Source organism: Neophocaena asiaeorientalis, unplaced genomic scaffold, assembly GCF_003031525.2.
Source record: "Neophocaena asiaeorientalis asiaeorientalis breed wild unplaced genomic scaffold, Neophocaena_asiaeorientalis_V1.1 scaffold612, whole genome shotgun sequence".
NCBI lineage: Eukaryota > Metazoa > Chordata > Mammalia > Artiodactyla > Phocoenidae > Neophocaena > Neophocaena asiaeorientalis.
Genome location: NW_020171815.1, coordinates 523,503 through 549,581, shown reverse-complemented (window position 1 = coordinate 549,581; position 26,079 = coordinate 523,503). Strand labels below are relative to the sequence as shown.

General features: G+C 39.1%; 1 protein-coding gene across 4 annotated transcripts in view; it reads left to right on the top strand.

Annotated features, from left to right (window-relative positions):
• Positions 1-26,079, top strand: part of PDE1C (phosphodiesterase 1C) — a 273,423-nt gene that overhangs the window by 190,892 nt on the left and 56,452 nt on the right. For all 4 annotated transcript variants that reach the window (XM_024737279.1, XM_024737251.1, XM_024737260.1 and 1 more), the window contains exons 10-14: positions 2,676-2,777; positions 4,479-4,599; positions 13,527-13,608; positions 17,075-17,195; positions 19,251-19,426. In XM_024737279.1, coding sequence (XP_024593047.1) covers positions 2,676-2,777; positions 4,479-4,599; positions 13,527-13,608; positions 17,075-17,195; positions 19,251-19,426 — 602 coding nt within the window. The remainder of the gene's footprint in view (positions 1-2,675; positions 2,778-4,478; positions 4,600-13,526; positions 13,609-17,074; positions 17,196-19,250; positions 19,427-26,079) is intronic.

The window sequence follows — 26,079 nt, the reverse complement described above, 5'->3', positions numbered from 1 at the left end:
TTGAAAGACACTGTTAAAAAAAAAAGCAAGGTAGGAAGTAATTCACAACTCATATATCTTACATATGATTTGTATCCAGAATGTATAGTGTACATCTACCACTCAATAAGAAGAACACAAACAACTCAAGTTTAAAAAGGGTAAGGTCCGTGAATAGACATTTTTGCAAAGAAGACATACAGATGGCCAGCAAGCATATGGAAAGATGCTCAACATCGCTAATCATCAGAGATGCAAGTCAAAACCACAATGAGATATCACCTCACACCTGTCAGAATGGCTATCATCAAAAAGACCACAAATAACAAATCTTGGGGAGGATGTGGAGAAAGGGAATCTTTGTACACTGTTTGTGGGAATGTAAATCGGCACTGCCACTGTGGAACACTGTATGGAGGTTCCTCAAAAAACTAAAAATAGAATTACCATATGACCCAGCAATTCCACTCCTGTATATATATCCAAAGAAAATGAAAACACTAATTAGAAAAGATACATTCTTCCCAATGTTCATAGCAACATTATTTATAATAGCCAAAATATGGAAGCAACTTAAGTGTGTATCAACAGACAAATGGATAAAGAAGATGTGGTATATGTATATAATACTACTCAGACATAAAAAAAGAATGAAATCTTGCCATTTGTGACAACATGGATGGACCTGGAGGGTCTTATGTGTAGTGAAATAAGTCAGACAGAGAAAGACAAATACTGTATGATATCACTTATATGATAGAGGTAGGAGATTAAGAAGTACAAGCTACTATGTATAAAATAAATAAGCTACAAGACTATATTGTACAACATAGGGAATATGGCCAATATTTTATAATAGCTTTAAATGGAATAAAAATTTTGAATCCTTATGTTTTACACCTAAAACTAATATAATATTGTAAATCAATCATAGCTCAATTTTAAAAAAGGGGGGGAAGGGTCTGAAAGAGGCATTTCCCTAAATAAAGATATACAAATGGCCTATAAGTACATGAAAAGGTGCCTGACATCACTAGTCATCAAAGAAATACAAATGAAAAACACACTGAGATACCACTACATATCCCTTAGAATGGCCGAGATATAGAAAATCTGGAACTTTCATACACTGATTGTCAAAACGTAAAGTGATACAAACCACTTTGAAAATTTTTGGTAGTCTTTTTAATAAAGTTAAACACTCATCTATCTTATAAACAAGCCTTTCTACTCCTAGGTATTTACTCAAAAGAAATGAAAACATATCTACACAGTGACTAGTACATAAACACGCATAGTTTTATTCATAAGGGCGCCAAACTAGAATCAAATAACCCAAATGTCCATTAGCTGGTGAATGGATAAATTAATAGTGGTGTCCTCGTATGATGGAATACCATTCAGTAGTAAAAACAAATGAACTGTTGATGAACAACTATGTGGATGAATTGCAAATCATTATGCTGAGTAAAGAAGGCTAGAAGAATAAGTACATTTGGTATTTTATATGTGTGTGTGTGTGTGTGTGTGTGCACAGGCAGATACATATAAGTGTGTATACCTAGTGTCTAGTTTAATATATATGTGCATGTACCTATGTACTCTACATATATGTGTATATACACATGCACATATATATCTGCTTTATGCCTCTCTAGTTTGCATTTTCTAGTTATATATATGTATGAGTACACACACACACACATATGTAATAAAACCAGAAAGACATAAAGCAAACTATCTAGACATAAAGCAGATCAAACGTTGCCTGGGGCCTGTGGGTAGAGGAAGAGGTGAGCTGCAAAGAGGTTTGAGGGCGATGGAAATGTTCAGAACCACGACTGTGGTGGTCCTTCCAAAAGTTTTACTCAACTGTTAAAGCTAATTGAAATGTGCAACTTTTAGGGAAGCGGTTTATTCTATGCGAATTCTACTTTAATAAAGTTCTTAGAGAGAATAAAAAGATCAGTGTTTGGCAGGGGTTCAGGAGCAAGAGGAATGAATAGGTGGAGCACAGGGGATTTTAGGGTGTTGAAACTATTCTGTCTGATACTGTTAATGATGGGAACATGCGAGTATGCATTTGCCAAACCTCAGAGAACTGTGCAACATGAGAGTGGACCCTCAGGTAAACTATGGACTGGAGTGAATGTAAGGTATCGATATTGGTTATCATTTGTAACACATGTACCGCATTAATGTAAGAGGTTAATATTGAGGGAAACTGCAGTAGGGGAGAGCATATATGGGAGCTCTCTATACTATCTTCTCAATTTTTCTGTAAACCTAAAACTGCTCTAAAAAAGTCTATTAAAAAAAGTGAAATACCTATATCCAACATGTACTATGGATTATCAGTCCCCCTCCTAGGATTAATTTCAAATTAATTTTTTCTTAAAACTTGAATTCTTAGAGAAAGGAATGCTTTACTACACTTTAAGGTTCTTTGGAATTTTTCCTGTGAGTTAATTTTCCAAATGATATGTGTATTCCACATATTATATTCCTAATAAATGATATCCTTAATCCTTAAGCTTCCTTTATTCCTCATAAAAAAGTCCGCCTAAAAGACTCAAGTTAGATTCGAAATGTCACAACCAATTAACTGATTTTGGTTAGAAATGGCAAAGAATAAACTAATTTTTCTTTCCATTTTTTACTTCTATCCTTTTTTCTCCGTGGGGTGTCCCTGAAAGGGAGTTTCGGACCTTGGTAATTGAGATGGTGATGGCTACAGATATGTCCTGTCATTTCCAGCAAATCAAAGCAATGAAGACTGCTCTGCAGCAGCCAGAAGCGTGAGTGGGCCTGTGACGTCATGTGTTTTCATAGGTGTTTGACCTTGTCTTTGTCCATGTCACTGTACCTTTAAATTTTATCTCCTTCAATATGACTTTATTGAGTGATCTTATAAAATAATGATGCTTGGAGGAGAAAGCATGAGAATTGTACCTATCAAAGATATATTCTCATTAGGGTTGAAATAACAATTTGCCCCAGTAACAATTTGCCCCAATTAGAATTTAAAATATTTCCCATCAGAAACGAAATTTTGGAAGATCCACTCAATGCAGAGGCAACAAATAAAGGTCAGTGAGTGACTCTTGGATTCTTGTTGTCTTTTTAATGATGGCAGTCATTCCAGAAACGGTTTTGAGTCAGTTTCTGAGGTGTCCAGTTCAATAAACATGGAGACCTTGCTGATGAAAATCCCAGTTGTAGGATGAATTGATGGTTTTCCCCTAGTTCAGCTGCAGTGGGGTTTGAGATGGGAGAATGGAAGGGATTTTATGTTTTTATTTTATTTTTTTTAATTTTTAATTTAATTTTATTTACGTTTTATGCAGCAGGTTCTTATTAGTCATCGATTTTACACACATCAGTGTATACATGTCAATCCCAATCGCCCAATTCATCCCACCACCACCACCATCCCCCACGGCTTTCCCCCCCTTGGTGTCCATACGTTTGTTCTCTACATCTGTGTCTCTATTTCTGCCCTGCAAACTGGTTCATCTGTACCTTTTTTCTAGGTTCCACATACATGCGTTAATATATGATATTTGTTTTTCTCTTTCTGACTTACTTCACTCTGTATGACAATCTCTAGGTCCATCCACGTCTCTACAAATGACCCAATTTCATTCCTTTTTATGGCTGAGTAATATTCCATTGTATATATGTGCCACATCTTCTTTATCCATTCGTCTGTCGATGGGCATTTAGGTTGCTTCCATGACCTGGCTATTGTAAATAGTGCTGCAGTGAACATTGGGGTGCATGTGTCTTTTTGAATTATGGTTTTCTCTGGGTATATGCCCAGTAGTGGGATATATATACCCAGTATGGTAGTTCTATTTTTAGTTTTTTAAGGAACCTCCGTACCGTTCTCCATAGTGGCTGTATCAATTTACATTCCCACCAACAGTGCAAGAGGGTTCCCTTTTCTCCACACCCTCTCCAGCATTAGTTGTTTGTAGATTTTCTGATAATGCCCATTCTAACTGATGTGAGGTGATACCTCATTATAGTTTTGATTTGCATTTCTCTAACAATTAGTGATGTTGAGCAGCTTTTCATGTGCCTCTTGGCCATCTGTATGTCTTCTTTGGAGAAATGTCTATTTAGGTCTTCTGCCCATTTTTGGACTGGGTTGTTTGTTGTTTTAATATTGAGCTGCATGAGCTGTTTATATATTTTGGAGATTAATCCTTTGTCCATTGATTCGTTCACAAATATTTCCTCCCATTCTGAGGGTTGTCTTTTCGTCTTGTTTATGGTTTCCTTTGCTGTGCAAAAGCTTTTAAGTTTCATTAGGTCCCATTTGTTTATTTTTGTTTTTATTTCCATAACTCAAGGAGGTGGATCAAAAAAGATCTTGCTATGATTTATGTCAAAGAGTGTTCTGGAAGAGATTTTAAAAAATGGTGATTTGTTAAAAACTCTTATTGAGGTTCTGTAAGTTGGTCATCATGTGTTTGGATCCTTTGGGTTTACAGAATTGAAAAGCCGAAAGCATTATCCCTGATGTTGCACACGGCAGACATTAGCCATCCAGCAAAAGCCTGGGAGCTCCACCATCGCTGGACAATGTCACTCCTGGAGGAGTTCTTCAGACAGGTACCTTGTTGCTCTGCTAACCACGCCCCCACTGCTGTCATCCATGGACATATCCTGAATTTTATATTTCAGCAACATTGTGATAAAGACTATTGCAATTACAGTCATCTTTGTGGAGGGAGGGTTCACAGCTTTTTTTTTTTTGGTCTTCTGGTCATGTGATATTTGAATCTCACCTAAATTCTGATTCTTGGACTGTTATGGTATTTCTATCCTATGCAAAAAAAAAAAAAAAAAAAATGCATTTCCTTCTGGCAGTCTTTTGTCAAAATGTCAGCTGATGAATGCTTTTACTTTTTGAGGGGGTGAATGACCAAATGGCAGTTGCTTTAACTCGCTTCTCTGTTATAATTGGCTGGATTGTTCCTTTCTAGCAGACAAACCCATGTTGTCAAGTTCCAAAGCCGGGTGGGGCAATTTGAGGTCAAGAAATCACTAGAAGCTACTGTTGCAATTATATTTAAACTTAGTACATCCTAAGACACAGGGTTGTGTTTTCTGCAAGAATAGTGAGAGTCTTTAATGAGGATACATTGCTTTGAATTTTTTTTAAAAAAAGGTGCATAGAAGTAGAGAAATAAAAAGGTAAATAAATGCATAGCCCAAGACTGCTGTCTTCTCAAACCCAGACATGTGTGCTAAGCTTATCTCAAGAAGAGCTGCCATTAAATATCTGCTTTGAGATGTGAGGTCCTGAGGTTGAAGGCAAGATGACATGTAGATTATGGGTCCTGAATTACAGTTAATTCATATTAATACAGTTAATTCATTAATTCTTGTTAATTTACTGAGGGCGGTTACAGTATGGATTCAGAGACCTCTAAGATTCCATAAAACACTACATATTAACACCAGTCTCAACTTTGTCCTCTAAACTGACAAGACATGTACTCTTTCACTGGTTACTCAGATTTCTGGAAGCAAATTACTCTTATGATTACTCTTTTTCTTATGATTCTAGTTTGAATGGAGAAATTATAGAAGGCATTTCTGTGTTTGTTTTTTTCCTTCTGAAGCTGCACACAATATCCAGTAACAAACTGGGACTAGAGTTAACAGCATATTAGGCAAAGTTCAGAAGGCCCTTTATTGGAATTTTTATTCCAACGGGTTTGTGGTCTGGAACTAATGAAATCACTCCTCTGGTTCCCAGTGGTCTCATCTGTGATTTGTCTTTTGGAAGGTGGGAGGATTTAAAGGAAGGTTGAACCAGATTTTTTCCTTAGTGTCCTTCCCACATTAAATGTTCTACAATTCCTTCATTCTGTCCAAGGGTGCACATCAACACGTGCACACACGTGTGCCCCCTTGAGCTGTTCTATGAATACGCCAGCAGGTACCTTATTCAGCATATGGCTGTTTCCCTTACATGGTCATTGCTTGGCCTCACAGAGTAGTTCTCAAGGGGAACCGAAGGGCGTGAGAGGAACTAGAGCTGTACACGTGTGGCCATGCTGTATATACAAGAATGACTGCAAAATCATCCTTAATCGCGGGCTAATTTTGAGCCATTTTTCCAGAGGTTACTTTTCTAATATTAATGAAAGAATTTTCTCCAAATCTCCACTTCCCTTATCATATGCTTTTTTTGATTATTGCTTTTGTAATAATACTCCCTATAACTAGGAATATTTAATCTATAGCCAGAGGTAAATCATCACTAACTCATATAAGTTTGAGGTATTGAAGTGATTCGTTTTTTTAATTGTGAGAGAGTGAATATGAGAAATTACTTAAATATGTGAACATTTTTTCCGATTAAAGGAAAGCTTGTTTGCACAAACATAAGCTTGAATTGAAAGAAAATGTACCAGAGGCAATGTGAAAATAAGCATATTGAATTTCTTGCCAATTGGGAATGGAATGTTATCTCACTGGACTGGAACTATTTTTTAGCAATTATGATTCAGTAAATTATTTTTATTGACTTAATGTTTTAACCCAGATGCCATAAGCCATGGTAAGTAACCCACGTAGGAGAAATGTTGCCTGAGTTCTTAACTATAGATTTTAAATTGGACAGTTCAAATGGGAAATCTCAATGGGACTGTAGAATCGTTGAAAAAATTACATTTAGAAATTGGGTTATATTTCAGAATAAGGGCATATAGCCTCAGTGCTGATAGACCAGACCTTCTATGCTTTGCTAAAAGAGTAAGTTACATATTCAGTTTTACAACCATTTTTTACAAAATCCAAGCCACTGCCTCAAGTCTTTTACAATGAAATATTGACTTTAAGGAAGTATAAGTTTGCCTCTTTGGTGAATACATTTTGAGATTCATTTCCTTAGTATTGCTGTATATTTTTCAAACATCTCCTATAATTCTTTTAATTTCCTCTGTGTTTGTGGTTGTTTCCCCGCTTTTATTTCCTATATCAGTGTCTTTTTCCTTTCTTCTGTATGAAATTAGCTAATCATTTGATTAGTTGCTAATCTTTAGCTAATCTTTTTTATTTTATGATGTCAGTCACTGTTTTCATTTTTATTAATTCATTTCTTCTGCTTGAGTTTATTTTGTTCTTTTGCTAATTCCCTGAGTTGGATGCTCAATTCAATTATTTTCGTTCTGCCTGTTTGATATTAGAAAATATAAGGCTAGGAGTTTGTGTTATCATGAATCTTGTAGGTTCTAATATGCAGGTGTTCACAATCCTTCTTTTCTAAATATTCTGTAATTTGGGTTTGATTTCTCTTTTGCCCAAAAGTTGCTTCAGATGGAGATGTTTGTTTATGTAATTTTCCAGTGGTAGTTTTCCTTTGCTTTCTACTTTCGCAGTTAATTTGTGGCTGATTGAAATTTGATCAAAGGATTGTTTTCATTGTTTGGATCTTACTGTGAAACTCGTTTGTCACCTACTTTATAATCAATTTTTGTGAATGTTCATGGCTCTTGAAAAGTAGGCTTATTTTCTACTTACTGGGTATAAAATTCAAAGAACACCAAGCACATCCACCTTATTAATTATGTCATTTAGGTATTTTATATATTATTTTTAAAATTTTGATCTATCATGGGCTGACAGGTGTTTCTATTATTTTCATTTTCTATGTGGTATAGTTTTTGCTTCATGCATGTTGATTCTGTGTTATTTGTGTTCTTGGATATTCATAACTGTTAGATTTTCATAGTTTACTGTACCTTTATCATTATAAAGCCCACTTCTTTGTCTTATCTAATGCTTTTACCTAGAATTCAAATTCGGCTCATTTTAAGAAGAGACTCTTGTCTTTGCAGAACTTTCTACACTAACCTTTTCAGAGACACTTTGATTTGGGTGTGTCTTTTAAACACTGTATATAATTGAGGTTTTTCTGTGAGTCACTCTAAGATTCTTTTATTATTTGAAACCAGCCATATTAACATCTATTGAAATGACAGGCATCTTTGCTCTTAGGTGCTGTCATATTTTATATTATGATTTCTGTTTTTGTGGCTTCTTTTTAAATCTTTCACTATATTGGTGGTACCTTCTGCTTTGTTATGTTTTTATTTCTTCTGATGACTTGAAAGTTTTATATTATGTTCTAGTGGCTAACGTGATAATGAAAACTTGACATCCTCTATTTATTTAGACAGTATCTATTGCCTCCCTGCAATAGTAAGCTTCTACGTCCTCTTACTGCTTCCCCAACACATCATTGTAACTTGCTTAATTCTTATAGTCTGTTCCTTTGTTATTTAAATAGAGCTCTATTCCTTTATATATCAGGTTTAAATGGTATATTTGCACCCCCATTTTTAACGCATAAGAAGGACAGCACTTATTCATAACTCCCAACACCTTTCCCATTTTCCTTTCGTAATATAACTAATTCCTTGTTACTGTTTGTTGGCTATATTATTTCTAAATTCTTAATATTTTCTAAGTGAGCATTCTGTCTCATGTACTGTATGCTGTTTACAAAAAACACACCCAAAACAGTGTGACCCAGAAAAGTGGAAAATAAACAAATTTGGCAAAGGCATAATTCTCCAGTTGTTCTTGTCCTGGCTCTACTCAGTGCTGGCACTTCGGCCATGGTTGATCCATTCATCTATTGGTTGGTCAAAGTTGTTCCTTGAGTGGTTTCTTCTAGAAGTGCTAAAAACCACATTTTTGTGTGTTTGCAAGTTTTTCTACTGCTGTTATATTTGGGTCACAGTTTGTCCGGGTAAGACATTTTTTTGAATCAAGCCTTCTTTCCCTGAGGTCTTTTTTAGATTTTGTTCAAATGTCTTCCACCTATGAATGTTGTTATGGGGAGGTTGGAGGCCATGCTAGAATTATTTCCACGTCTAGGTGATATATCTTTTTGCTTATGTGCCCTAAGGATAATTTCTTTACCTGTGAAGCCCGGTGACATTACTAGGATATATTTCAATAACGAGTGTTCTATAATAGTTTTTCTTGGGACCTGGCGTGCTCTTTTTCTGTATAGATTCAAGTTACATTCATTAAATTTTTAATGATTTCCTTTTCCATTTGTTTTTGTTTCCTTCTTTAGGAAAATCAGTTATTTATATGTGGCCTCTCTTGTTTTTCTTCCATGTCTGTTATTTTCCTTTAAATCTTCTTTAACTCTCTGATCAGTGGTATTTTGTTCAGTCCTGAACTCCATGTCCCTTACTGTGTTTTTATCCAGAATAACTCTCCTTTGTTTGGCTTCCAACACAATCTTCATTTATATGATGGTTCTGTTTTTCTTTTCCATAGCTTCCCTGAGCTCTGCTAGCTCCTGGTTCCCTAAGCCCTGGTTCTTGATAATTTCAGGAGTTTCTTTCAGATCGTGGCAATATGTTTGGTCATCACTTGGTGGCACTGTTTTTTCTGGTGAATGTTCCCTATCTGTTATTTTTATTTTTCTGTTCCTTTATTTATTTTTTTTCTTTTCATGTGAAGTAACTTTTAATAAGTTTTTTTTCCTGGTAGTGGTGATAGTGCTGCCTCCTCTTTCTCCCCCCCTCTTTCTCCTACCCCTCTTTCTCACCCCACTCTTTCTACCCCCCTCTTTCTCCTCCCCCTCTTCTCATTCTCCTCCCTTCTTCCTTCTTCTTCTTCTTCATTTTATTATTATTTACCATCTTTGAGTGAAATGCATTATTTTTTGACCAACTACTTGCAGGAGATATGTGCCAGGGAGAAACTGGAACAGCAATATTCTAAGTTCCATGGTTTATTATAAGGCTTCTATGACATGGGGTGTGTGTGTGTGTGTGTGTGTGTGTGTTAGCCTTTACTTCTTCCTGGTCAAACAGTAGGCAACAGTTGTAGGACGGCTCACAGTTCAGTCTCTGTCATCCACCCACTCTCTTGCCATGCTTGTGTGTTTTCTCATTCAACATTTTCTTCTCTACTATTCCTTGGAGCTAAATAGGGTGCAGAGTAGCTCCTCACACCAGCGCTTACTGTCTCTCTGGTTTTCCCATGTAATGGATGTGGAGTACTTTTCCTGTCTGAGTGAACTTTGGAAACCTCTATTCTTCAAGCTTTATCTGAGATCTGCAGCCATAGGCCTCTTCTCTGGGCATCTTACCTCTCCCCTCCCAGATATGCACAGCATTTTGCAGCCGTTCCTCACGTAGTTTTGATTTGAGATTACAGATTTCTCCTAATATTCATTTGTGTTTCTTTTGTTTGTCATTCTCCTGTTTTGAGAAGATAATTTCTGAGAGGGAAGGGCAAAGATGTCTTTACTATACTTATCTTAAATCCAAAATGATAATAATTTTCTCATACCTCATATTTGTAACTTCTTCCTCTGGGAAAGAAGAATGTGTATTGCTGCATTTTGTTCAACTTGATGCTTTTGTTGCCTCCCCAATCAAATACCTTTTCTTCAGTCTACCTGGAAACACTCGCTTGAGATATCACCTAACAGTCTTTTGAAGCTCTTGCATTGAGAGATGCTGTCTGCCTTGTGAACTTCCAATACAAAAAGAACCTTTGTTTCTCTTAATCGGTTTGCTGCTTACAGATAGCTGCTGTAACAAACAAACACCCACATGTATAACAGTACACATAACATGGAATTTTATCACCCACTCATGTAAAGTACCGACAAGTGTTGCTTGATTGGCAGATGGTTTACAATAAGCAGTGATTTTAGATCCAGACTCTACCATCTACTTGGCTTCCATGGTGCTTATCTACATCAAGCAAGCAAAAGAAGGGAGGACATAGAAACATAGGCATAGGTGATTTTATAGGCCAGAACTGTGGTGGAAATACATCCCCTCTCCTCCTGTTTTATTATCTAGCACGAACCGGCACAGATTCTGGGCATCGTAGTCTAGCTACATGTGGACAGGAAATGGGGGGGGGGGCGGTTTGTGAACAACTAACTGCCTAATTGCTCTCCCAGCTTGCTTGTGATAAATGTCCAAGTGACCAAAGGAACTTGAGTGTTTCTAACCAAATTCATCTTTTCATTCATTCAGCTAACATTCCTTGTGTTCCTTTTGTAGATTGATTCTGTGACCTTATCAGTCAGTTATCTTAACCCCTACCACAAGAATGATAGTTATTTATTTTTCGGCACTGTCCTGGAAGAAAAAAAAATGAGTTCCTTTAAAAAAAAATCCTTTGTGCTGACTGAGACTTCCCCCTTTTTTGAAAATATTGACCTCTTTGACAAAGAGGAAGGTGTATGAATAATTCCACAAGGGCCAGTAGTTAAAGAGTTGTACAATATTTTATCAGTCAAGCTGGATTCGCCTGTAGAAGTACATTCTTCTGTATTACTTTCCGCATATTTTTTCCAATTTATAAATGTATCTGTCCTCCAGAGGGAATTCAGGGACCACTATCTTAAAATAGGTTTTTAGTAGTTGGTAGTAATAGTTAATTAAATCCAAAAGATGTAAGTGATGTGTGGATGTGGGTATGGACAAGTCCATGGGATAAGAAGTTGCTTAATATCATGTACTTTTTCAGTAATAAAATCCAAATTAATGCATACATCTTAATAGTCAAGTGGTTAGTGTTCTTCTAAGCCACACCCATTAAAATGCACCAACAAAACTACTTATATCCCTGCTTCATAAGGAATAAGAGTGGGTTTTATTTGTGTTAGCTGAGCTAGCCCACTGAACCAGCTACACAACAACAATTTATGTTATAAATACTCTTCTTTCTCGTCATACCGCCCAAGTAGAAATAGCTTTGGAGTAAGTTATTTTCATCATGCCACTTGAGAGATAGAGCAGCCCTCAGCAAGGCATACTCAGAAACAGAGGGACGATTGTGTCCCATGGGCTGTTCATACAGGAGAGAGTACAGAAGGAACTAAGCCACTTCAGGACTGTTCCTGAGACCCTTGGATATCCCCAGCGCCCATTGTGACCCCCACTATTCAGCTTCCTCAGACGCCCATTCCTTTTCCTTCTTTTCAATAGATCTTAAATGTGCATGTGAACTAGCATCCTTTTTCTTTGGTAACATGCCTTAGAAAGAAAAAGCATTCAGTTTTTGAACTTTGTCGAATTAGGTTATTACTCTTTATTTACTATAGGTTCATTGGCGATATTTATTATAATCAGAGTGTAACAATTAGATGTAACAAGTTCACTAAAAGTTTCTCAGATCTTCACTTAGATGGTAGAAATATCTACTGGGAAACAATAATTGTTCTTTTAATGTATTTATATACATTTTGTCACTTAATCTTCATCGTTACTTGATGACATAGGGATTATTATCCCACATTTGAATTGAATGTGTGGGGCTTCCCTGGTGGTGCAGTGGTTAAGAATCTGCCTGCCAATGCAGGGGACATGGGTTCGAGCCCTGGTCCAGGAAGGTCCCACATACCGCGGAGCAACAAAGCCCGTGCACCACAACTACTGAGCCTGCACTCCAGAGCCCGCGAGCCATAACTGCTGAGCCCGTGCACCTAGAGCCTGTACTCCACAACAAAAGAAGCCACCGGAATGAGAACCCCGCGCACTGCACCGCACCGCATCGAAGTAGCCCCGCTCGCCACAACTAGAAAAAGCCTGTGTTCAGCAACGAAGACCCAACACAGCCAAATAAATAAATTTATTTTTTAAAAAACTGAAATGTGGAGAGGGAATATAAACTTCCTGTGATCACACAGGTGGCGAGAGCAAGGCCAGATTCAAGCCCAAGTCAGTAGCCACTAACCTGGGCAGATTCTTTTCTGTTAAATTGAATCAGCACAACTTTGCGGCTCGCAGAAGGGTGACACGTTTTCCCTTTTCTCTGGGTGTGTGACTGAAGTATTGCGCTCTGGTTCAGAATGGTTTTTAAAAATCATCTCTATCACTCTTTAGACTTTCCATAGCACTTGCTTATTATAGTCTTGTTTTTTGGTGAGATTGAGAACATATTGGCCAGAGAATCATGTTTTATTATTGTCTAACTTGATAAACACAAACAATTATTTACTTTGCTTCTTTTTCGTTCCACTTTTCATCATCACTGAGCCCTGCAGTGAAGACCCCAGAAGCACTTATTCCAGTTGTTTATGGCTTTAGGTAGCACTTGGAGAATGAGTCCAAATCAGTCCAATTAGAATTGGTGTCTTAGACACTCCCCACAACTGGGAGGGGTTTGCTGGCTCAAGAAAGGCCACAGGTCAGCACGGGGCAACTGGAGAACACACAAGAATTCTGACTGCTGTGCTGGCTCTAGGCCACAGGACACGTTGCTTTTCTTATTTTCCTTGGGGGACCTGTTGCTGTCTGGTGAGGCTTTCTATACAACATCATGCACCTTTGCAGTTGGATGGAATGATTGGACCCCAGAGGGCTTCAGCCTCTTGGTGTCTTTTATGCAGAGGAGCAGGTCCCAAAAGGACATATTACATAATGTAATGGGAATAATTAAAGACCAGTGGCCTTTGTGGCAGCTGAAGTTGTGAAATAAAATCTGGGCAGCTCAGCCTGTTGTTGTTAATTTACTTTGACCTCCTGTTTTTCTAGGGTGATAGAGAAGCAGAGCTGGGGCTACCTTTTTCTCCTCTGTGTGACCGAAAGTCCACCATGGTTGCCCAGTCACAAGTAGGTACGTGTTTGCCAATCCGTTGGATGGAACGAGAAACCAGAAAGGAGTGTCTGGAAGTAAGCTCAGATGCTCCCAGTGATTCTTCAGCTGGGAACCTGGCTCCATTCTGCTTGCTGTGCTCATGGCTTTGGCTGGTTGGGCTGATGGAGCAGCTCTCCCCATCCTTCTCCCTGGAGTGTAGCTGGTTCCCAGGAAGATTAGACAGTGACACTCTGCTGTCTCCATCATTCCCTGCCAAGAGAAAAAGGGACCTTAACACTAAGGCAATGACAAGAATTAGTGGTGGGAAGCCCATTCTATTTCAGTCTCTCCATTCTGCATGTAATACCAGAAGTTTCCTCAGTGATGCTTCCTCTAGCCCTGTTTCCAGGACAGCACCATTTCCTGGATGACCCTACTTCCAGGAATGGCTCTTTTAAAATGTTTCCTTCCCCTTCCTCTTTCCTCCCTTCCTTCCTCCTCTCTCCCTCCCTCCCTCCTCCCTCCCTTCCTTCCTTCCTTAAAAAAAAAATTTAGCACTTTTTTTTTTTTTGGTAAAGATAACTTTTACACTGCTAATAACCATAATATATGGGCATTACAGAATTCTTCAGGTGTGAGGGAGAGTACCAGTGCCAAACATAAATTAAATGTCATCAGTGATCTCCACCTTGGAAGAGTCTGAAATCATTCAAAAAATAAATTCAACAAAGATTTGTTGATTTTTTTCTACTTGTGTTTTGGGGACTTATTAATTTTTTTCATGTTAATATATTGAGTTCCTTTTAGGTCTAGGACACTGCTAGGCACTGTAACAGATATTATTAAAAAAACAAAGACAAATTATACATGGTGCCTGCTCCCAAAGACATTGAACCAGTATTGGGTGGTAGGCAAGAGATTGAGAAAACAAAATCTATTAGATTATTACAATGCTAAGGTAGAGATTGTACATGGTACAATGAGATACAGAATAGAGTGTGTGAACATTAGACCCAGAAAGACTTGTTTAAAGGTAATATTTGAGTTGAGTCCTAGGAGATAAGTAGGCAGTGTCTAGGCAAATGGTGATATGTGTTAGAGGTGGATAGGGGTGGGTGGAAGGAAATTGCAGACAAGGATCGGCATATACTAAACAAGGAAATTTAAGACAGTATAGTATTGTCAGGGAATTAATGACAAATAGTTCCATTTGGCTGGAGCAGTAGGTAGGGAGTAGGATGTGGTGAGGGACATGTTTGGAGAGAAAATCAGGTCCAGGTTAGGAATAGCGTGTGCTTATACTTTCCTGTAGGAAATGAGGGCACAGCTAAAGAATTTTAAGTAAGGTTAAAACTATATATAAATTGATATTTTAGAGTAAGAATCAGCAAACTATAGCCTGTGGGCCAAATCTGTCCAACTGCTTGGTCTTGTGAATAAAGATTTATTACAACACAGTTAAGCTCATTCATTTGCATACTGTCTGTGGCTGCTTTTGCACTACAGTGGCAGAGTTAAGCAGTTGTATGACAAACTCCTTTATTTAGGTTTTGTATGTGGCCCACAAAACCTAAAATATTACTATCTGGCCCTTTACAGAAAAGGTTTGCCAATCCCTGCTTTAGAAAGATTTCTCTCAGTAGTATGGAGGATTAATTGGAGGTTTTGAGTAAGACTAGAGGCAAGGGCTCCAGCTGGTGTTTTCTGCAATGTTACAGGGAGGAGATGTTGAGTATCAGAACTAAGGCAATACAGGAGAGAGGTAGCATATAAAACATTAAGGATTCAGCTGGATGCAAGGCTAAGATAAAGGCAGCAATCTAGGTTGAGTGGTTGAGCCATGTCCTATTTACAGGGACTGGAGGGAAAGCTGATGAGTTTGTTTGGGTTTGGACATGTTGAATGAATTTAACTTGTGAGAAAAAAAAAGGTGAAAATACTGTCATCAAACACTTCAATTTCAGCTTAAAATTATACTGCAATTAACTGCAATTCAAATTTGGCTATCAGTGTTTCTTTATCAGGACACTATTGGTATTTGCTTGGGACAATTCTTGTCTTGCCAATTACGTTACAGGATTTTTAGCATCCTTCACTGCTGGGCATTGAATGCCAGTATCACTTCCACCTCGGTCACTGTAAAAACCAAATAAGCATTTGTATGTTTCCAAACACTATATTTCCTTTGACTGGTATTTAGTTTCATGTGGCTGTGTAATGAGTTATCACCCTTAGTTCCAGATTCTGTATTTTCTCCTGATGTATCACAGAACACTGGGGTATTTTTGAACTGTTGAGACAGTCAGTCTAGCCCAGCATCAATTATCTCCCCAGCATGGTGATCTCTCAAAGGTATAGTTCCAGATCTGACCCTTCTCCTAGTTTCCAACCCTGTTTCTTCCAATTCTTTTGACCCTCTTCCATCTGGATAGGTCTCTGGTACCTCAAGTCAGCAAATCTAAGACCAAGCCCACCATCTTCCTCCCCAGTCACATTCTCCCCCATTGCCCCTGTTCTCTCTGCCTTCCTGTTGGAAGTCTCTGACAGATCCCACCTAGAGGCAGGACCACCTCCCGCTGTGCATGTATCTGTGCCTCCATCACACTCTCACCTTAAAATGGCACTGGATCTTGCCTTCCTTACCTTGCCTTTGAGCTATTGCAACAGCTTCTAAAATGAGTTTCCCAGCCTCAGCCCCTATTGCTCTCTCCCTTCCCATCCATCTTGCCAGATTAACATTCCCAAATAACATCAGAAAAAAATCTTATACAATGCTGCCCAGACATCTCAAGGGGCTCCTAGTGCCTATCTAAATCCTAACCTTTAGCCTGATACTTAAGAACCTCCCTCCTGAGCTGATAATGACCTGCCTCCCCAGGCTTTCCCTTTCTGACTTCAAAAGAATCCCTAAGCCCCAGTCATTCTCCAGACACATCCTGCGCTTTTCCCTATCTTTGTCACTTTGCTTATTTCACCCCCTGCATCTAGAATGAATACCCTTAAGGGCTCAGCTCAAACATCACAACCTCCATGATGCTGTTTGCAGCCTTCTCAGTGCAAGGGAAAATATCCTCCCTCCCTTACCTTCTCAGGAGCCTTTATTTGGGCTTCTCCTTTAGCCCTTTCCATTTTTGTGCTCATTTAGTTCCTCCCATAACCTTCCTAGGGCAGGCAGGTTGTGTTACACATCTTAGTCTTTTATGCAGCACCTATTACATCGTTTTTTTACATAGTAGATGTTGAACTTGCATTTTTAAGCACTTTATTGAACTATCTCCTAAAAAGTTATAGGAAGGTTATGTAGGAGAAATGGAACTGACTCCTGATATTCAAAACAAGGAATATATTAAATGATTAAGACCAACCTATTCTCTCCTAATCTGATCTAGCGCTCCTATGAAGATGAATTTTAAAAGAAAGATACAACCCATCAGTTGGCATGGGAACATATGGAAAGGCCCAAGTTAATATGCAGTTCCTCTGAAGTTTTGCTGTTTCTCTTCAGGCTTCATTGATTTCATCGTGGAACCCACCTTCACTGTGCTCACGGACATGACAGAAAAGATCTTGAGTCCACTAATTGATGAAACCTCTCAAACTGGTGGGACAGGACAGAGGCGTTCAAGGTCAGTGCTGAATCTTGAAAGCTGGGGGTCAGGGTGGCCTGTCCATGGGGATAGACTTCTTCTGGAAGGGATGGGGGTGGTACTTCATAATTATGTTCATCCTACCTCCTTCTTATAAAAGATAAAAGGAGGGGCTTCCCTGGTGGCGCAGTGGTTGAGAGTCCGCCTGCCGATGCAGGGGACGCGGGTTCGTGCCCGGGTCCGGGAAGATCCCACATACCGCGGAGCGGCTCGGCCCGTGAGCCATGGCCGCTGGGCCTGCGCGTCCGGAGCCTGTGCTCTGCAACGGGAGAGGCCACAACAGTGAGAGGCCCGCGTACCGCAAAAAAAAAAAAAAAGATAAAAGGAGGACTCAAAGTTGTACTCTCTGTACTCTCCAGGCTGGCCTGTAAGGGGATGACCAGGGTCTAGGTGATGGCCAGCAGGTTCCCAGTACCAACCCCCCACCCCGCATTCTCTCTTTTGGCGGCTTTGCTCTCAACAGCATCAGTCACTGCACTTCACCTGCTGTGCCCAGAGGGTCCTTGCTCCCCATACTCCAAAAGGAAAGTACCACTGATCAGAGTTATCAGAAGAAATGAAACTGACTTTCATTTCTAGGTTCAGGAAGAAAACAGAAAAAACCTGAAATTTTAAATCACCTTCTGCCACAACTTCACTATATTGAGGGTAGTTTAGTAGTCAAAGGGCACAGCCTCTGGAGTCACAATCCTGGCTTAAACATCCTGACTCCATTCCTTATTAGCTGTGCCATCTCAGGCAAGTTGCCTCAGTTTCCCCACCTGAGAAAGCATGGATTCTACTCATAGGTTACTGGGAGGATTAAATGAATCATTTAATCTCCGTAAAGCCCTTATAACAGGGTCCAGCACAGGGGAAGTGTCAGCTACAATAAAGCTAATGCTCGGTCTTTACTAGTCGTATTACCAGTAATACAACTCTCGCCTCCTCCTCGTCCATGCAAAACCTTGGGCTTTGTCATAAAGGAGAGAAATGTAATGAAGAAAAATAAGAAAAGAGCAAGAGAAGGAGTAAATAAGAGGAAGAAAGGCAAGAAGAATATTAGGACAGTGGGACCCCAGGGATGCTTAAGATGGAGGGACCCAGTCAAGGCTGCTAACAAGGAGGACAGAAGCCCCCTGCCCGAGTCCCACAGCTCCACAGCTCTGCCAGCCCTGGGCTGAGACCTGCCCTACTTATCTAGTCAGTCTTGGTTGTCATTCAGTGGATTTGCATTTGTGTCAGTCACTACTGTAGCTCCTTGGAAGTGTGTGATACTTTAAAGTCTCCCAGAAGGATGGCACTTTCTATATTATAATGTTATATATATTACTGTATTCCCTATGTTCAAAGCTCAAAATGATACCATCTTTAAAAAGGTCTCCTGCATGACCGATCTCCCACAACCTCCATGCTGTCTGTGCCTCTCCACCTTCCCCAGGAACATAAGGAAATCACCTTACTCTGGCCTTGGGGATCCTGAGATCAGAGGATCTTGACTTCAGGGGGAGGGAGAGCTGGAAAGAAAGAGGACCAAGTGACTGGGTAACTTGGAAAAGTGGTCAGTGTGGAGGCAGGTGGGTGAACTGTGGAACCAAGTAGAAGTCAAGTTTAAATGCATTGATTTCCGAAAGTCAAAGGCAGAGAATTCTTGTGTGGGGAACCTAGTCATATGGAAAAAGAACATCTGAACTATGGGGACTGTGGGGACGATCAATAGTCATGAGGCTGAAATCTTGGGGTTTTGTTTTCCTACTGAATATGGAGACTTTCCCAGCTGTTGAATATGGAAAATAGGAATTACAAAGCTCAGGCCCCAGGAATTTCACACAGTGAAATTGAGTGTTAACCACTCTTCTCTTAGGCTTGTTTATCGGCACACATTTTCCAAACACTAACCCTCCTCTTCCGTATGTTGTGGGGTTTCTTTGAATTTTATTTTATTTACTTTTTTATACAGCAGGTTCTTATTAGTTATCTATTTTATACATATTAGTGTATGTATGTCAATCCCAATCTCCCAATTCTTCCGTATGGTTTTTTTTTGTCCTCCAGTTTGAACAACATCAGTTCGGCAGATGCAAAGCGATCAGGTGTCAAGAGCTCTGGCTCAGAAGGAAGTGCCCCAATCAACAATTCGGTCATCCCTGTTGACTATAAGAGTTTTAAAGCCACTTGGACTGAGGTGGTGCACGTCAATCGGGAGAGATGGAGGGCCAAGGTGCCCAAAGGTAACGTGCTGCTGGGGAATATTATCCAAACCACTCAGACCCGCTTACAAAGCAAGGCACTGCCACCCCTGACTTATAGGTGTTGCAAATGAAGCACAAACTCAGGATATAAATTCAAATCGCTGAACGTTAGGATCGACCATCTTTTGATCTTCATTATATCGAACACTCAGTGCACGAGAGAATGAGGCTGACCACCAAGCTTCCCGACAGCGTGACCTTTGTGCTATATGACCAGACTCTCCTCGAAATGAAGATTCTACAGAGAATGGGTGTTGCTATTTCTTGGTTTCTGCTAGGCCATTTTGTCATTCTTATTTCACATCATGCGGCACATTTGTGAGGCCTTTATTCCTTCTTTTATCTAAATGAAGCCTAGCCAGTAGCCACTTCGGCCATTATGTTGGGATAGAAGGGGCTTTAATCTCCTTACATGCATTTTTATCTCTCATGTTCTCAATTTCCCTTCAGCCATTACTCAGGCTAACCTTCTAAGATGAAGGTAATGTGTAGGTTAACAGAAATTTGAAGACAGAAAAGTCATCACTCTTGATACTAGAAACAAACAAACAAAAAAGCCCTGAAATCTGTTTTTCTGAAAGCTGAAATTCATTTGCTCATTTGCATGTTTGTGTTTATTGAGCATGTACTACATGATTCGTACCTACTGCATGCTCATGCTATAGTATAGGTAGGAACGCATCCCTGAGGTAAGTCTTAGGAAGCTGTAATGCTTGATTCCAGAGAGGGCACAGACGTGGATGGCTCTAGAGCCCAGCAAGGAGACTCATCTCAGTGGGGTTCGTGGAGGTGAGCCTTCAATAACAGTCAGTTTTTGCCAACATCTTATTGAATGCCTCCCGTATGCCAGGCTCTGTACTCTGTGTTATTCACAGAGGTGAATAACAGACATCCTTGTCCTGAAAGCTCACGGTCTCCTGGGTGGGGTGGGGAGGCATTTGTACAGAGTTTCTTTCAAAGTAAGAATGGGAGTTTAGTTGAAGGTTTGCACTCATCGCCAGCACCTACTGGCCCCGAGCCCCAGACACTCATTATAGGCAAGGAAAGTTTTATCTCCGGTCACAGCATCGCACATTTTTATCCACCCAGTGTCTGCACAAGTGAGAGGAAGAGTAGGAGTAGACAGGCACAGCACATTCTGGCAGTCTTGGTCCTCAAACATTGGGGGCAGGGGGCTGCTTCTAGTGTGGAAGAGATGAGACCTCACTGCTGGAATTATTCAAAGGCCAGCACTGTGTCCTGTCCAAGTGGCTGTTCAGTTCAGGTGGGGCAAAGGGTTTATCTTTACGACTCTTTTAAGGCATAATTGGGCCCTTATCATTTGGGGACAGAGGTTGCATCCTGAGCTCTGGAGGGAGCCAATGCCTCTTCCATATTTTAGGTGTGGCCTCTCACAGTCTATTCAGATGCTTTAAACATTGAAATCCTCCCTGTTGGCAGGCACTGCAAGCAGCAATGGTAGCTACCGCATCATTTCAAAGAAGCATTCGTTTTTTTTTGTTTTTTTTGCGGTACGCTGGCCTCTCACTGCTGTGGCCTCTCCCGTTGCGGAGCACAGGCTCCGGACGCGCGGGCTCAGCGGCCATGGCTCACAGGCCCAGCCACTCCGTGGCACGTGGGATCTTCCCGGACCGGGGCACGAACCCGTGTCCCCTGCATCAGCAGGCGGACTCCCAGCCACTGTGCCACCAGGGAAGCCCCCAAAGAAGCACTCTCTTATAATCAATTACACTCATTACACTTGAAAATTCAGTTCCTGACAGCACGCCATTGAAAGTGGTACTTCAAAATAATTTGTTTGCAATTATGTGGCTTACTAAAATTACCTTCTGAAACTAATCACCTGGGGGAGCATTAGACGGTTTCTTTTCTAGGAGAAAATTGGCCCTTTAAAAAGAACAGGTAAATAAGCACTAATAGTTTTTAAATATGTGAGGTATGCTGATAGAGATAGTCTTAAGCTAACTTGTCCCTAACCTTGGTTGGGGTGCTTGAGAAGGCATCTTGTAGCTAGGATTTGAAGGATGCCTGGGGTTGAGCCATGAATTTGGAAAGGGAGAACAAGGAAAAAGGGGTAGACAAAGGCACACATATATTTCGTGGGAGGATAGTTTGGGTATCAAAGCAAAAGTTGGGAAAAGAGAGAGTTGAATCCCTACTTGCCCTGTGCTCTTTGGCAAATTCAGACAGAGTCTTTGAGAAAAATTCCCTTTGGGGGATGATACTAGACATCGCAGAGTTGATGAAAAGAACAGAAATGACATAAGTAAAGCACTGAGAACAGAGCCTGCACATGGTAAGTGCCTGATAAGTAGTAGCTGTTATTTTGAAAAACTGGAAAAGAAAGAAGTTTGAATGCAAAGTTAAGAAGGTGGTGGTCAAAATGCCCACCTATAATTAATATTTTATAACATTTTCAGCTTCCCAGTAATGCCGTTGGCTGGTTGGCTGGTGTCAAGAAATTCAGTTTGCATCTGTTTTTCCATTGGTGGTTGGTTTGTGCTATACTATTCCAGGCTGTTTTGCTCATGGTTCTTTTTTACCAGAAAACCCCGATTTCAGCAAAGGCTGCCCTGCATGGGGCACTTGAATATATGTTGTTATTAAATTGATCAGAAATGGAATTGGATCTAAAGTCTTGGTTTTATTAATCAAACTGATTTACAAAGCTAGCTAGGCCAGAACGCATAGTTGTTAGGAAAAATTGAATCAGTATTTTTTTTACAGCTCTTAGGGCTGAAAATCATTATTCCCAAACAAAGATATGTAGGTGTAACAGTTTGCAGGTCTGATAAATATTGATCAGTTTCCATTCAGGATTTAATACTTTTTAAACATTTTTTTCTGGCGTAAGAATAGTAGGTGTTTAGGTTACCATGCTGAAATACAAACAAAATATATAAAGAAGAAAATAAAAATCACTCATAACCTCTCCAGCCAAATATAACTACTGTTGAAATTCTGATGTAATTCTTTTTAATTCGATTTTCAATGCATATTTGTAAGTAAAAATTTCCCCTTAAGTTGAGATTATAGTGTATGTAATATAGTATTTTCCTTCTCTATTTCTATTTTGAAGATTTTATTCTGATACTGAATATTCTTAGAAAATATGATATAAATGGCTACATTGTTTGGAATACCATAGTTGAACCATTTCTCTGTTACTGAGCATTTTGGTTTCTAGTTCTTCATTATTGTCTATAACACAGTTATGAACATACAAGTTCAGCAGTCTTTGAGCCTACATCTGATTATTTAGGGTAAATTTCTAAATATGGAATTCCTCTGTCAAAGTAGATGAAAAATTCTAAAGCTCTTGATGTATATCATCAAATTTCTTTCAGGAAAGTTTTTTTTTAAACCGTGTTCTCTTTCAGTGGAAGTGTAGTGAGAGTGCCATTTCCCTATATTTTCCCCCTTTATTTTTCTCATTGGGATGTTTATATTTTTATTACTAATTAATAATAACTTTTTATATATTAAGAATAGTAACTCTTCAGTTGACAGACTGTCTTGCAGTTTCTGCCCTACCTCTGTCCAATTAGTTTGTCATATATTATACCTTTTAACTTTGTTTGTTTTTAAAAATATATCCTATTTTTATTTTACTACAGATTATCTTCATATTTTTATTGAATTATGTCTCTATCAAGGTAAATATGAAATAGTATATAATGATACTCCTTTGCAAGTGCTGAGAAGTTTATTGAGTTTTTAAAAATTTCCTCCATTGTCACTCAGTTTTTATTGAAACAATAAAAGATTTTCAACCTAGGTGATTGTAAGTAAATTGCTATTTTACAATTAACTTATTCTTTAATATTATTTTAAATATTTGCATCAAGTTTTATACCTAGCTTAACAATTATTTTTATTTAACACTATGATGTCCTAGTTTTACTGTACATCATTAACATATTTTCCTCATTCTGAGGTTTTTTTTTTTTGCCCACGCTGCGTGGCTTGCAGAGTCTTAGTTCCCCAACCAGAGATTGAACCTGCTCCCTCTGCAGTGAAAGTGCAGAGTCCTAACCACTGGACTGCCAGGGAATTCCCTCATTCTGAGTTTTTAATGTTGATTGAATTTTTCTCTCAGCTGAAGCACTTTTGCTAAAATTTTTAGAAAGATCCAGTGGGAACATCTTCTGAGTCCTGAATTGGCTGGGAGTACCTTCCTGTTGTTCTTGTATATAATCAAAAGTTGACTGCTCAGAATTCACAGTGTCTTGGTTGTCTTTATTAAGTTAGTTTCTCTCCTTTTCTTTCTTTCTCTCTCTGTTTGTAGGTGGTTTAGGTAGGCATTTCAGAGAATTATATTAAGGAATACTTAGCCCAATATCATTTTTAACCAAGAGCCTATAGTATCATTATTCAGAAAGGCAAATGAAATGAAGAAATCAATGTATTTCTCCAAGACTGCACAGACATTCAGTGTAGGATAGAACCAGCTCTCAGGAGGAATGTAATTTATAGATCATGAGGGCTGTGCTCTACCTTAAGTCTTTAGCTCCTTGCTTTTGGCCATTTTCATAATGATCACATCACTACAGATGGTGTGAAATGGAAAGCAGAAGGAAATGAGATTGAACTACAGTGTTGGCTTTCTACTAGTCTAGGAGCCTAGGAGTTCCATGGATGTTAAATCTAAAACCTGAAAAGTTCATTCTTTGTATATATGTCATCTCTGGAACTGTTACCGTATACAAATTAATTGTTCTATCACCTACTTTGTCTCATAGTAGGAAAGATTTTATGTATATTAATATTTCACCTTGAAAATATAAGGGGATTGGATTACAGTAGAACAGATGTTCCTTCTGTCAATTTATTTTCTCTTTTCTTATTTATGTGTTTGCTTGTTTTTGTCTACTTATTTTGAGTAGTAGCACTGGATGCTGATGGCTGATCACACTAATATCAGATATTTCAGAGATACAAAGAATTGATAGGAGTAGAGTAGAGAAGTTGTAGAACATTTCAGAGCCATCCATTGGAACATGACTGCTGCAGAGAAAGGAATCATGTCGGATCTGATTATGATGTCATAAGAGCTACCATTCACTAATTTAAACATTAATTGCCTACTGTCAACTGTAGTTGAGCCCAAACAGACTTGTTTCTGAAATGTACCCCCTGGTTTTGGGGGGGGGTTTGCTAGATTTTCCATAGAAAATTGGTCTGACTCAGTTGTCAAATGAATTTTTCTTGCTTAGATAATATGTTGCACTCTTGTAGCAAAGCAGAATTTAATACCTTCAGCTTTCATCAAAATTACTTTTAACTTGGGGATATTTTGAATGTTGAAAGTTTGCAGTAGATTCAGTGGGGATTCTGTGAGAGGATTATACATTATTTTACCTGATATCTGAGTATAACTGAATTCTCTTCCCCCTTGGCCCTCTTTCCCTCTCTGAGTAGTAAGTACAGTCATCTTTTTACTTACCTATAGTCAAATACAGTCAAATGGCTAATTTTTTTCAGGATAGGACTTTAGGGTGTGTATAGTTCCTGTATTTTATACTGGTCTGGATTGCTGATGATGGAATATGAGTCAGGTTCATTGGCAGATAGGGTGAATCACACCCTCTGTGTACATTTCATTTAGTCAACAAATACTCCATGAGCATCTGCTAGGTGCCAGGCATTATACCAAGCACTGGGAATTCAGTGATGGAGCTGACATTTGACCTTTGTCCTCGGGGCATTACAGAAGGATAAGAGGAAGTCTGGACGAACATTCTAGGGAGCCTTCTGTGGGCCTGCAGCCTACTTGAGAATGCCATCTCCCTATCTTCTGCAAGGGCATTCTTTTACTCTTTAGTTGTACCTTTCTGTAGGAGTCAGAAGACATATTATACTATATATGCACATAATTATGCAGTTCTGTTAAGAAACTTTTCCTTACCTCTTCACTGTAAATTATAAATACATCCTGTTGGGAAGTAGAATATCATGAAATATTGAATGGCAAACATTTAAAATTTAAGTCAGTGCTTATCAATCCTTATTGCATGTTAGACTCATCTGGAGAGCATTAAAAATATCCTATTTTTGCCTCTCTCCCTCCAGAGTCTGATTTAATTTGTCAGGGGTGAGGCCAGGGTATTGGTTTGGATAGGTCGTTGGATGAATCAATAAAAGGATGAATGAAAACTTCATAAAATATTAAGGAGGACATCTGAGCCAGGCAAATGTAAGGGCAGGAAGAGTAAAATGAAGCCAGAGGTCATAGACATGCACAAAATACAACGCCATAAAGCCCGGCGAACGTGTGAACCTGGAACCAAATCTGGGTTTTGTGCTCTTTAGCAGCTGAAACAAAGGGAAACGTGATCACATGCATAACCACTCTGGTGCCCATTAGATTAAAATTTCACCTGTCATCTATGAAAGCCAGCTGTTTTCAGGACCAGGGCTAACCAAGGGAAGTAAAGAAGACCCCTGGTAATGAGGTGTGGGACATTTGTAACACATCTAGAGAAAAAAATGCAATAATGCTTTTCATAGTGGAGGTTGGAAGCCCTTTTGAGTGAATAGAATGCTAGACAGTGAGTCTGTAGACCTTAAGGGAGGATTGGTTTCTGTTACGTGCTTTCTGTTGGTCTCTGTAGGTTACTTCCTACAATCCA